The 11,621-nt window shown below is 44.9% G+C and overlaps 2 protein-coding genes across 3 annotated transcripts in view; one reads left to right on the top strand and one right to left on the bottom strand.

Annotated features, from left to right (window-relative positions):
• The window catches only part of apoda.1 (apolipoprotein Da, duplicate 1), a 2,977-nt gene extending 2,245 nt beyond the window's left edge, over positions 1 to 732 (bottom strand). Inside the window, exons 1-2 of one of the 2 annotated variants that reach the window (XM_056293594.1) lie at positions 491 to 732; positions 1 to 131 (exon numbers count right to left, since the gene is read on the bottom strand). The exon at positions 1 to 131 is cut by the window's left edge and continues 108 nt beyond it. In XM_056293594.1, coding sequence (XP_056149569.1) covers positions 1 to 9 — 9 coding nt within the window. In that variant the 5' untranslated portion in view covers positions 10 to 131; positions 491 to 732. The remainder of the gene's footprint in view (positions 132 to 490) is intronic. The other variant, XM_056293593.1, reaches the window with a different exon arrangement.
• Positions 733 to 6,270: 5,538 nt separating this feature from the next.
• apoda.2 (apolipoprotein Da, duplicate 2) lies at positions 6,271 to 8,229 on the top strand. Its single transcript, XM_056293489.1, has 5 exons — positions 6,271 to 6,373; positions 6,741 to 6,874; positions 7,114 to 7,235; positions 7,468 to 7,556; positions 7,833 to 8,229. Exons 2-5 carry the CDS (start codon positions 6,755 to 6,757, stop codon positions 8,072 to 8,074), a joined length of 573 nt encoding a protein of 190 aa, XP_056149464.1. The 5' UTR covers positions 6,271 to 6,373; positions 6,741 to 6,754; the 3' UTR covers positions 8,075 to 8,229.
• The last annotated feature ends 3,392 nt before the right edge of the window (positions 8,230 to 11,621 follow it).

Here is an 11,621-nt window from a genome sequence, read left to right as displayed (position 1 = left end):
TGAATTCATAGTCAAAAGGGCCTCGACCACCTGAGAATAATTAGACCCCTTAAACTGCAAAGCACTCAGTAAGTGTCAGGCTTACGCACAAGGGCAGGACGCGGGTTCGTTTAGCCTCGGTAACGACCAAGCTAAACATTCAAAAGAAGAAAAGTGAATAGAAAACAAGGAGAAGTGACTACTAAAGAGCTGGACGATGATGCAACATTTTGATTAAAAGCCTAACAAATGCCCTAATAGTACATCGTGTAGAAGTGACATGAAAATTCAATTCAGATATAGTTTGTACTTTCTCTTTTAGCCTTTATAATGAAATTATATGAATATGTGCAAAATAGCCCAACAAGTATCTCAAGTATTGGGGGTTTTGAAAACATTATCAATTCTGACAAATGTAAGTTTCCTCAGCAGTAAAAAAAATCCATTACTCCTGAACCATCTTGTCATTTCAGCATTTATACAGTACCTATGAATGAAATCCGTATCTTACCTGAGCAGAGTGGCTGTTGTGGCGTATTCCTTGAAGAAACACTGGCGTGTTTGGCAGGGTCGCTGCTCTCTGCAAGGCTCTGCCACACTGGAGTCTGTCTCATCAATGGACGTCTTTGTGAGGGCCCGGCTTTATTTTGGACACGAAGTAAACCATTAGCTAATTGAAATCATGGGAGGACATGCCAGTAGAAATGTTATAAAACAATCTGGCTGCTTCCTCGCATCAGATGGACGGCCCTCTCCGTCCCCGCCATGTTGCCTTACAACATCGGAGGATTTTCTTGAAGCCGTTTTCAGATGGAGAATCTAAAAACTCAGTGAAAGACGGACTTGGGTGTGTCTCTATAGCTTTGCTTACAACACTTTTTTCCTTTCCAAAGTTTATCACGTGCAATTCACATACATTAAGCCAATTATTTTTTTTAATTTTTTTGCATAGGTGATCACAACAAGAATACTCACTAAGCACATACACACTATGTATTGCCGAAAAGTTTGTGACTTAAGCACATTGTGTTGTAGAAATTTCATATTTGATATAATGCTGAAGCATCAGAAAAAAATTACATGTCTGTTTCTGATTATTCTTACAGTACAGTGTTTAACCTACAGCGACATCCCCTCCCACGCCATCCATCAGGGCCTGTTTGCATACTTGCTTCCTCTCTGTTGTGGCGTTGGCGTGGCAGGCAGCGTGGAGCAGTCCTCAGGCCTCATGTTGTTCCACGGGGCATGGCCACTCCGTCTCCGCCCCCATCCCTGTCGCTATCTCCGTCTCCATCTCCATCCCCGTCTCTGTCCCAGTCGGGCACGGTGACACAGTGGTTACCATTGTCGCCTCACAGCAAGAAGGTTCTGGGTTCGAACCCTGGGGTAGTCCAACATTGGGGGCCATCCCGGGGTCATCCTCTGTGTGGAGTTTGTATGTTTTCCCCGTGTCTCCGGTGGGTTTTCTCTGGGTACTCCGGTTTCCTCCACCATCAAAAAAGACATTAGGGTTAATACTCCTGTCCGTGCCCCTGACCGAGGCATGGCAAGACGAACTGGAGTTGGTCCCCGGGTGCTGCACGGCGGCTGCCCACTGCTGCTAGCTACACAGCTAGGAAGGGTTAATTGCAGAGGAAGAATTTCCCTACGGGGACCAATAAAGCATCTCAAAATCAAAATGAAAAAAAAAATCAAAGTCCCTGTCTCTGTCTCTGTCCCTGTCTCCATCCCGTCCCCATTTCTGTCTCTGTCTCTGTCCCTATCTCAATCCCTGGCCCAGTCACTGTCTCCGTCCCTGTCTCTTTCCCCGTCCCTGTCTGTCTTTGTCTCTGTCTCTTTCCGTCTCTGGCTCCGTCTCCGCCACTGTCTCCATCTCCGTCCCAGTCTCTGTCACTCTCCTTACCTCCGTTTCCATCCCCGTCACTGTCCCCATCTTCTGTCCCTGTCCCTGCCTCTATCTCCATCCCTGTCCCTGTCTTCATTCCTGCCCCTGTCTCTGTCTCCATCCCTGTCCCTGTCTCTGTCACTGTCAATCAGTCTCTGTCCCCATCCCTATCTCAATCCCCGCCCCTGCTTCCATCCCTGTCTATGTTCCCACCCCTATCCCCATCTCCATCTCTGTCCCTGTCTCTGTCCCTGTCTCTCTCCCCATCTCCATCCCTGTCCCTGTCCCCATCTCCATCGCTGTCTCTATCTCTGTCCCTGTCTCTGTCTCTGTCCCCGTTTCCGTCCCTGTCTCCATCCCTGTCAAGTTAAGTCAATTTTATTTGTTTAGCCCAATATCACAAATTACAAATTTGCCTCGAGGGGCTTTACAGCAACACAACATCCTGTCCTTAGACCCTCACATCGGATAAGGAACGACTCCCTCCAAAAAACCTTTAATATGGAGGAAAAATAGGAAGAAACCTCAGGGAGAGCAACAGAGGAGGGATCTCTCTCCCAAGACGGACAACGTGCAATGGACGTTGTGTTTATACAATTTACAGAATACAACATTAAAAGAGGATAACAAAATTATAATATAATTATAAGCTTTTTGAAGAATGTGGTTGTCTCTCTGTCAACAGTGCTACAGGAATGGCAGCATCTACCTGTAGTGATATAACGCCATGTATATACACTGGAACTGCACTAGGTGTTATGTACTACCCGGACTGTTATTATGGTTACACCAATACCATGTATGGTTATTACGTCTGCCTACTGAGCCACGATTAAACCTGAGTTCTATAACCCGGTGTGGTCATTGATCCTCGACCAATGCTACCCCAAGTATTACTTCACTACCCCGGCAATGACACCTTTAACATCCATCCACAAACCGAAGAAGGTACAAAAGAACTAAATTACACATGTAAACATTCATTAAGTGTGTTGCCTCCAGGGGCGTCCGGGTAGCGTAGCGGTCTATTCCGTTGCCTACCAACACAGGGATCGCCTGTTCGAATCCCGGTGTTATCTCTGGCTTGGTCGGGTGTCCCTACAGACACACTTGGCCGTGTGGGTATGTGTCCTGGTTGCTGCACTAGCGCCTCCTCTAGTCTGTCGGGGCGCCTATTAGGGGGGGTAACTAGGGGGAATAGCGTGATCCTCCTACGCGCTACATTCCCCTGGCAAAACTCCTCACTGTCAGGTGAAAAGAAGTGGCTGGCGACTCCACATATATCGGAGGAGGCATGTGGTAGTCTGCAGCCCTCCCCGCATCGGCAGAGGGGGTGGAGCAGCAACCGGGATGGCTCGGAGGAGTGGGTTAATTGGCCAAATACTACAACTGGGGAGAAAAAGGGGGGAAAATGCAAAAAATTTAAAAAAACTCAATCTGTTTTGTCCATACACACATTTGATATTGATACGTCACAAGGTTGTTGCACAACAACAGTGATAGCAAAGTTGACAAGCTACATTACTTGACAGCCATAGTGAAACCTCAGTCTCTGGCACCTGCGTAAACACACGGTGCTGGGGGGAGGGGGGGGAGCTGCTGGTCACACACGAGCTAGCTAACGTGCCACACATATGCTTGAACATATATATATATATATATATATATATATATATATATATATATATATATACATGCTCAAACACAGACACACGCATTTCGAAAAATGGCCGCTTTTGAGGACGGTGCGTCACTCATGACTTTTCCCCTAAATGTCCTGTCACTGCTGAAATACGGCTGAACTCGACATGGACGCTTGTGAGATTCCAGTGGAATCAGGGTGCTTTGAGTCCCCGTGGGGGTTTCTCGCCGGCCGTCTTGTTTGTGAGTAAGGTCATGCCGCACAAATTAAAAAAAGGATTGCCCTAACCCTCAACTCCCTGTAAGTTCAGCCAAACTCGTGTAATTGTATTGCAAGAGGACCATAATCAAATCAGGGGGTGGGAGTGGGGGTGGGGTATTCACAAGGGTAGACGACGTCTAAACCAGCAAAGCAGCTGTTAATCAGACATGAATTGTTTTTACTGTACGCCTGTCCTTGTTTTGATAACACACACACACACACACACACATATATATATATATGTGTGTGTGTGTGTGTGTGTGTGTGTCTGTGTGTGTGTGTCTGTGTCTGTGAATGCTCCTGTATGCCAGATTGGGAGGAGGGGGGGTAGGTGTAGAGAGGAGAAGCAAGATAGAGAGAGAGTGTGTGTGTTTGTGTGTGTGTGTGTGGGTGGGGGTAGCTAGCGTATTTCTGCTCTCTGTGTTGCTGCAACTCTAACTTAATTGTCATCACTTCTTTTAATACCAAGTTTATCATACCCAGTTCCATGCCTTTGTCGCTATGAAAATTAAAATTGAATGTGAAATTTGAATGTCATGCTCAATTCATCTAAAAGATCCTTGATGCTACTTCTCATCCTGACGTGAGCATCCGGCTCTCCAGACATGGTAGGGTATGATCATCAAGCTTACAAAACCGGTCAGCAGGCCTAACACAGGAATTATCAGCCTGCCAGGTGGAATCACAACATGCAAATAAAGCCTTTATGACTCACGCTGGATCAGTTATGGCATATCAACAGACGGTCTGTAGCTGTGTAATCAAGGTGTTGTGTAATGCAGTATTTTTATACCTGCTACATCAGTACTTCTCTGTTCGGTTCTGCGGGTTTTCTGTTCTGCCAGCTAGCTCATTACATTAACCGGTTTGGGAGTTTTTCGACCTGAAACAACAAGTGAATGTAAAGAAGAAGAGACCAGACATTTAACCCACTCTTCTACACTGCAAAAGTAGATTTACTTTCCATCATCTCTTGTTATTCATGAGCACCTGTGAGGAGGCTCTGGCATGCTGAGGCTCTCTGAGCTGGAAGTGAAGCATTCCTCGGGTCTTTATTTCGAGGGTCTAGGTCAAACAAGCGTGAGAACGTGCCACATTGGTGGGTCAAAGGTTATTTCTCTACTGACACATTCCTCTGTAAGTCAATACATCTGTCCATGTTCACCACAAACAAAAGAATAATCCAGCGGGGGCCGATCGATCTCAGTGTTGACTCACCTTATTTGACTTTGCAGCACCCCATTCATCTGAAGCGATAAGTTTCAGTGACAGGTTACCTGTTAACCAGGCCAAATGTTGCCTATCTTGAGACGATGAATCAACTGTTAAATAAGGTTATATAATTTTTCATGCATTTTCCCAAAATGTATCAGGTTGGGCATTGAGATCTGCCCTCTCTCTCCAGCTGATGGCCAGGGCTTTCAGTCAAGAAACTGACACCAACAGCAGACTGATAAGCTTACATTTTGTTTTCAAATTTTAGCTGTGAACGGATCGCATCAAGCTAGACCAGGGCGGACAATAAACCGGGTTAGCTGAAGAATTCTCAAACATGCGGGTTTCTGCATCCGAGTAGCCCAGCGGTCTATTCCGTTGCCTACCAACATGGGGATCACTGGTTCGAATCCCCGTGTTACCTCCGGCTTGGTTGGGCGCCCCTACAGACACAATTGGCCATGTCTGTGGGTGGGAAGCCGGATGTGGGTATGTGTCCTGGTCGCTGCACTAGCGCCTCCTCTGGTTGGTCGGGGTGCCTGTTGAGGGGGGAGGGGGAACTGGGGGGAATAGCGTGATCCTCCCATGCGCTACGTCCCCCTGGTGAAACTCCTCACTGTCAGGTGAAATGAACCGGCTGGCGACTCCACATGTATCAGAGGAGACATGTGTAGTCTGCAGCCCTCCCCTCATCGGCACAGGGTGGAGCAGAGACCGGAATGGCTCAGAGAGCAGGGTGATTGGCCAAGTACAATTGGGAAGAAAAAGGGGGGGGGGGGACCAAACATGTAGGTTTCTAGAAATTCATCAGTTGAAGGTTTGGTTGGACTTTTGGGATCAACACATGGTGTAGTGCTGTACCAATTATGAGTTTTACGACCAAGTGTCAGCACTATAAAATAATCAGTGTTTGGTTCTATGTATCACAAGGGTTTGTGTTGCATGATTGCATGAACTTGGTAGTATTAAGGTATTGTGCAACTCCAACGCGTATATTTCAGAATAACTTTCATAGGCCATGCAAGTTTGACATGCATATTTCCATTCATTAGCAAATGCTTCGGATAGGAACTATGAAAAAGACCTTCCGCGCATTCCCTGCATCTCATAGTTTTATGGTATTAGTATACCACAGTAACCCAGAGCTCCCCAAAGAAGTGATGCAGAGCCCTTCAGTGATCCGACTGCGCCATCGGAGAGATGATTTAAGCAAAACAACAACCTGAACAGGTGCCAGCTTCACTCCTCCATCACGATAGCCTCATAAGTAAACAAGGAAGAGGGGCTGAGGCACAAGGTCACTGATGAAGCTGTGTGTCTAAACACGTATAAAAACCCACCCGTAACCCTGGATGTTGCTTTAGCCTGGTAGTACTCCTGAATACTCACAGGTAAGCAGGGCACAGCTCTCTCTCTCGCTCTCGCTCGCTCTCTCTCGCTCTCTCTCTCTCTCTCTCTCTCTCTCTCTCTCGCTCTCTCTCGCTCGCTCGCTCTCTCTCTCTCTCTCTCTCTCTCTCGCTCTCTCTCTCTCTCTCTCTCTCTCTCTCTCTCTCTCCATAGATTGTGTCTCTCGCTCGGTGTCTCTCTCCTTTTCATGAATGGATAATGTATACTATGAATGATGCAATATTATATTCAGAAATCCATTCAAGGGTGATTGGGTTAATATTAGAACAATATTCTAGCGTTAGTATCTGAATGACTGAGTTTGGTGACGTCGTCTATGCTCACACATTGTCTTTTTTTCTCTCTCAATAGATCATCTTGGTAAAATGAAGGCAATGCAGGTAATTTCCCTGACTTTGCTGTCAATTATGACAGCAAGTGCACAGATCTTCGTGCCGGACAAATGCCCCAAACCCCCTGTCAAGGAGAACTTTGATCCTGCAAGGGTAAATGCCAAATTTACTTGTATTTTCCACTCTTTTTTTTTCCTATTTCCGGGGTAACTCTACTTTTAAAAATTGCCCTTCTGGCTAAGAGTTTAAGTCACACCACTGTACAGGACCAAGTCTGTTTTCTTCATTTCAGAATACAACTTTAGAAACGTTACAACTGTTACATCTACCAAATAATTGTTCCAGCATTTATCAGTCAGTGAGCGTTTATATGCTCGTTGCTTCTTTTGCAGTACCTTGGTAAGTGGTACGAGATCCAGAAACTGCCAAACAGCTTCCAGAAGGGTGAGTGCGGCAACGCCATCTACAGCCTGAAGAGCCCCGGAGTCATCGGCGTCCTCAACAGGGGGCTGCTGTAAGTAGAGACCATCCCCACTTAGTAGATAAGAGTAGGCCTTAAAAGACCATTCATTTTATCTCAACTTTAGGTTTAGATAAGGTTTAGATAGTCTTGCTGAAGCTTAGCAAGATACACTTTTGTAAGAACTTTTATCTTTTCATCTTGTAAATTTCTCTCTCTCTCTCTCTCTCTCTCTCTCTCTCTGTCTCACTCTCTCTGTCTGTCTCTGTCTCTGTCTCTCTCTCAGTGCTGATGGAACCGTGAGCTCCATCACCGGCTCTGCCAAACCCAAAGACCCCTCTGAGCCCGCCAAGCTGGAGGTCTCCTTCTTCGAAGGTAGGAACCTTATAATAAAGATGAAAGGATAACACGCAAATCCAGAAAAAGTATATGTAGACACAGGTGCTGGATTAGAAAAAAAAACATACCAATTAAAATGGACTGATTCATAAGGTCTGGGTTTTCCATATGGCTTTCATCTTTACAGATTGACAATACAGAAAAGAGAAGAATATAAAGTACACGACACACAAAAAAAATGTATTCAACTACATCTGCCGATATCAATCTGAATAATGGCACAACCAATTCATGTGTACTCCTCTCCTCCAGACTCTCCCCCCGGCCCCTACTGGGTGCTGTCCACCGACTATGAGGGCCACTCCCTGGTCTACAGTTGCAGGAACTTTGGCACGTTCCACGTGGAGCGGGCATGGATCCTGAGCCGACAGCCCACGCTGGCTGAGGGGACCATCGAGGAGCTGCACAGCCTCATGGCCTCTTATGGACTCAGCGAAGCCAAAATGACCACCACCCAGCAGGATGAGGCTTTCTGCAGGGCTATGGACCAGTAAACTCAGACGCTGTACTCTATATACGACTATACTGAGTCAGTCTCCCGCCCCAACCACTTGGATTCGTGGCACTGGCGTGTACCACACTGTACTTTCCCTGGCCATGTCTATGCAATGAACAAATAAAAGAGATGTGTCGTCGTCTCTTTACTGAATGATCTGCGTTTGAAAATGTATGATTTCATGATTCATTAGACCTTAAAATTTATAGCATGCCGGGTTTTCCCCACACAAAACTGGCACACGCAAACTAAAATGTGTTATGTCAGTTAGGGAGGAGTTTATGATGCAAGTTCGGTCCAATTTTTTGGAGTCTTGATTAAAACTTAGTGCCTGTGAAAATGTAGTTGTGATAAACCCACTTCTGTTTTGACTCCAGAGCGGAGAGTTGCTAATGTTATACAGAACATTACAAATGTCTTTCTGTTTTAAAAAAAAAATCATCCACAATCTCAAAGCAGCCATTACGTACTGAATTATCACTTACAAGTATTAAACATTAGATATTAAATATTAGAAGAACCACAGTAGGGTCACGGTTAAAAAAATTTCAGCAAGTGCTCTCTGTCCAGTTATTGATTACCTAAATATTAATTGGCCATTCTAAATACCTACAGTATTGACAAATATTTGGTAAATTATTAATTTACACAGTAAAAGATAATAGGTGAGGAAATCATGTAATAAGAAAATTAGTCATTACTTTGTGGTTAGGTAATTAGCATTTTAATTAATGCTGTAAACAAATAAATGATGTTTGTGAGTTTTGTGTTGGGCTTTTTCTTTTTTTATTAGCAACAGCAGTAACTTTTAGATGAGTTTTAAACCGACAATCCTGACGATTTACATGCAAACAAAAATAGATTTTCAGATCCTTTCTATCAGCGGCTTATTTAGGGCATTAGCTAATCCACAAAGAAACAAATCATGAACATTTTTGTGGTTGCCCATTTTAATGGTTACTGTCGGGTAGCGCTTTCCAGGGTAAAATGTTACTGCAAATGGCCTTCTACATCTTTACCGCAATCATGAGGCATGCACTACAATGCACAACATGCAGTGTTGTCCAGTGTGAGCTACAGAATGACTCGGTGAATCTCAGTGAGTCTTTCTGAATGACTCAGATAGTGCTGATTCAGAAAGTGCTGACTCAGATAGTCACTGAAACGGGACTATCTGTCTCTGACTGCACAAGTTCATAGCACTGCAGAAGGCCTTGTCCCACTTGCCAATGAACAGCTTTACATGCTGAGCAGAGGCCAGAATGCCACACAGTTCCCTCAACGATCCAGGCACAGTTGCAGCCATAGCCACTGCAGCCATAGACCAACCAGGATGTGACTGTCACGCTCAGTGGAGAATACCTAGTAATGCATAAGGAGGAGAGTCTGGTATGGAGGAATGCATGGATCATTTAGGGATACTTGAATATTCCAACTAAAAGAATAAGTATCCTGTTGACAAATGTGAATATTTTTTTGTTTTATAAATCATCTTTCTGTTAAGACCATGCTCAGCTGCAAATACCCTGAGACTGGCAAACCAAATGTTAGTGAAGAATATGGCTGTGATGAATAAGAGGTCCTCGCCCTCAAGGAAGGTCAACTCTGGCTTGGCAGTTTCAGGAGGGTCGGTGGGATTTGCAAAGCCAGTGATGGAGTAGCAACCTTGTTGGTAGTCCCACCGGCCAGTTTGCCTCTCCCACGCCTGTCGACAGGGTAAAGCAACATACGCTAGTGATAGGAGACTCCATTACTCGCAATATCTGATTAGCTTCACCAGCCTTGGTTCAGTGTTTACCCAGGGCCAGAGGCTCTGACACAGAGGATAATCTTAGGGTGCTGGCATCACGGATGGAGAATCAGGGAACCAAGGCACACAGCACCACTACTTTCAGCAACATTGTTATTCATGTCAGCACCAATAATGCAAGGATGAAGGAATCGGGGATAAAAAAAGCCAGCCTAATCAGGACACTTGAGTTGGCCAGAAAGATGTGTCGGCACCGATTCATTGTCTCTGGCCCCTTATCCATGAGGGGCAATGATGATATGTAACAATGTACAGTAGGCTCACCTCAATGAACTGCTGGCTGGCTTGTTGCTGTAATGAGCAGGGATTTGGCTTTGTTGCTAACTGGACTTCTTTCTGGGGCCGCCCTTACCTGCTGAAAGTGGACAGCATTCACCCTACTGGGGACGGCACCACTCTTTTGTCTAGCAATATAGATAGCTGTCTACATTTAGTTTGACACGAGGGACTTATCATTCAGCAGGTTGCAGGTGATTAGAGAGCCTGCTAGGTTTAAATCTAGTGCGGGTGTGGAGTCAACTGGTTTAGTCAATGTTTCTAGTCAGGGAATTTATTATCAGACTGACAGCATGATCTATAACATTGAGACCATCTCCCTACCCTGCTGTATTGCTCCCAAGCTCTCCTCTCCTGTGTAATTCACAATAATCTAAATCATTCCTACCACTGGTGGTTGTGAAATGTGCAACGAAGCACCCAATAATCAGAACCAAACATCTAATGTTATCAAAAGTGTGACCACACATCGTCCAAAGCATAGGTCTTCAAAATTATAAACTAATACAAGGTGTCTAATTCCAATTAATATTTCATCTATTGGTAGCTCTAAAGTTCTGTCTACTACAGACCTCTGCAACAAGATGCTTAAATTGTTTTTATAAATATCAGATCACTGTCTACCAAAGCCTTACTAATAATAAATGATCTGATTCTTGAACATAGGTTTATATGATTGGGTTATGTGAAACATGGCTGAAACCAAATGTTTTCCTTCACTTAAATGAAGCTTCCTCACCTGACTATACTTCTGCCCATGTAGCTCAGGCAAATAAACAAGGTGGCAGTGTCGCCTTAATATTTAAGTCTATTCTTAATTTAACTTTTAAACTTTAAATTAATTTCAAATCTTTCGAGGCTCTAAGTCCATCTCCCTCAGCCAGGAACAGACTCTGCTCAGTCTACATTGTGATACGCTATTGACCTCCTGACACTTCCTCACTATTTCTTGAAGAATTTGGAGAATTTGTCTCAGGTCCTGTTACTCATTCTGATTAGATTCTAATTCTTGGTGATTCAATGTTGATCTGAATAAGGCAGATGATCCTCGAAGTAAAGCCTTTCTGGCGCTTGCTGATACTTTTGGGTTCGCTCAGTTTGTTCAAGAGCTGACTCACTGCAGTGGTAACACACTTGATTATTGTATATTGGGATTTGTCAGTCGTCCCTGTCCCGCCTACAACTGGTCCAAAATGCCGCAGCCAGGCTCCTGACAGGTACCCAGAAGAGGAACCATATTACCCCTATACTGGCCTCTCTCCACTGGCTGCCTGTGCGGTTCAGAATTGATTTTAAGGTTCTCCTGTTTGTTTATAAAGCCCTAAATGGGCTGGCCTCCTACAATGTCGCACACCTTTAAACCCCTTCAGGTCCCTCAGGTCGGCTGACTTGGGACTCCTGGCTGCCCATTCATACCTGTCCGACCTTCTTAAACTGTACATTCCATCTCGAGCCCTCC

The sequence above is a fragment of the Lampris incognitus genome, chromosome 14 (genome assembly GCF_029633865.1).
Source record: "Lampris incognitus isolate fLamInc1 chromosome 14, fLamInc1.hap2, whole genome shotgun sequence".
Lineage (NCBI taxonomy): Eukaryota > Metazoa > Chordata > Actinopteri > Lampriformes > Lampridae > Lampris > Lampris incognitus.
Note: the sequence above shows the minus strand (reverse complement) of the source record. Positions and strands in the feature narration are given on the sequence as shown.

Excerpts from the sequence above, each read along its gene's own strand:
- apoda.2 (XM_056293489.1), top strand. The coding sequence starts at position 6,755 with ATGAAGGCAATGCAGGTAATTTCCCTGACTTTGCTGTCAATTATGACA. Across the intron at positions 6,875-7,113 it reads AGAACTTTGATCCTGCAAGG|TACCTTGGTAAGTGGTACGA; the intron begins GTAAATGCCAAA and ends CTTCTTTTGCAG. Across the intron at positions 7,557-7,832 it reads GGAGGTCTCCTTCTTCGAAG|ACTCTCCCCCCGGCCCCTAC; the intron begins GTAGGAACCTTA and ends CCTCTCCTCCAG.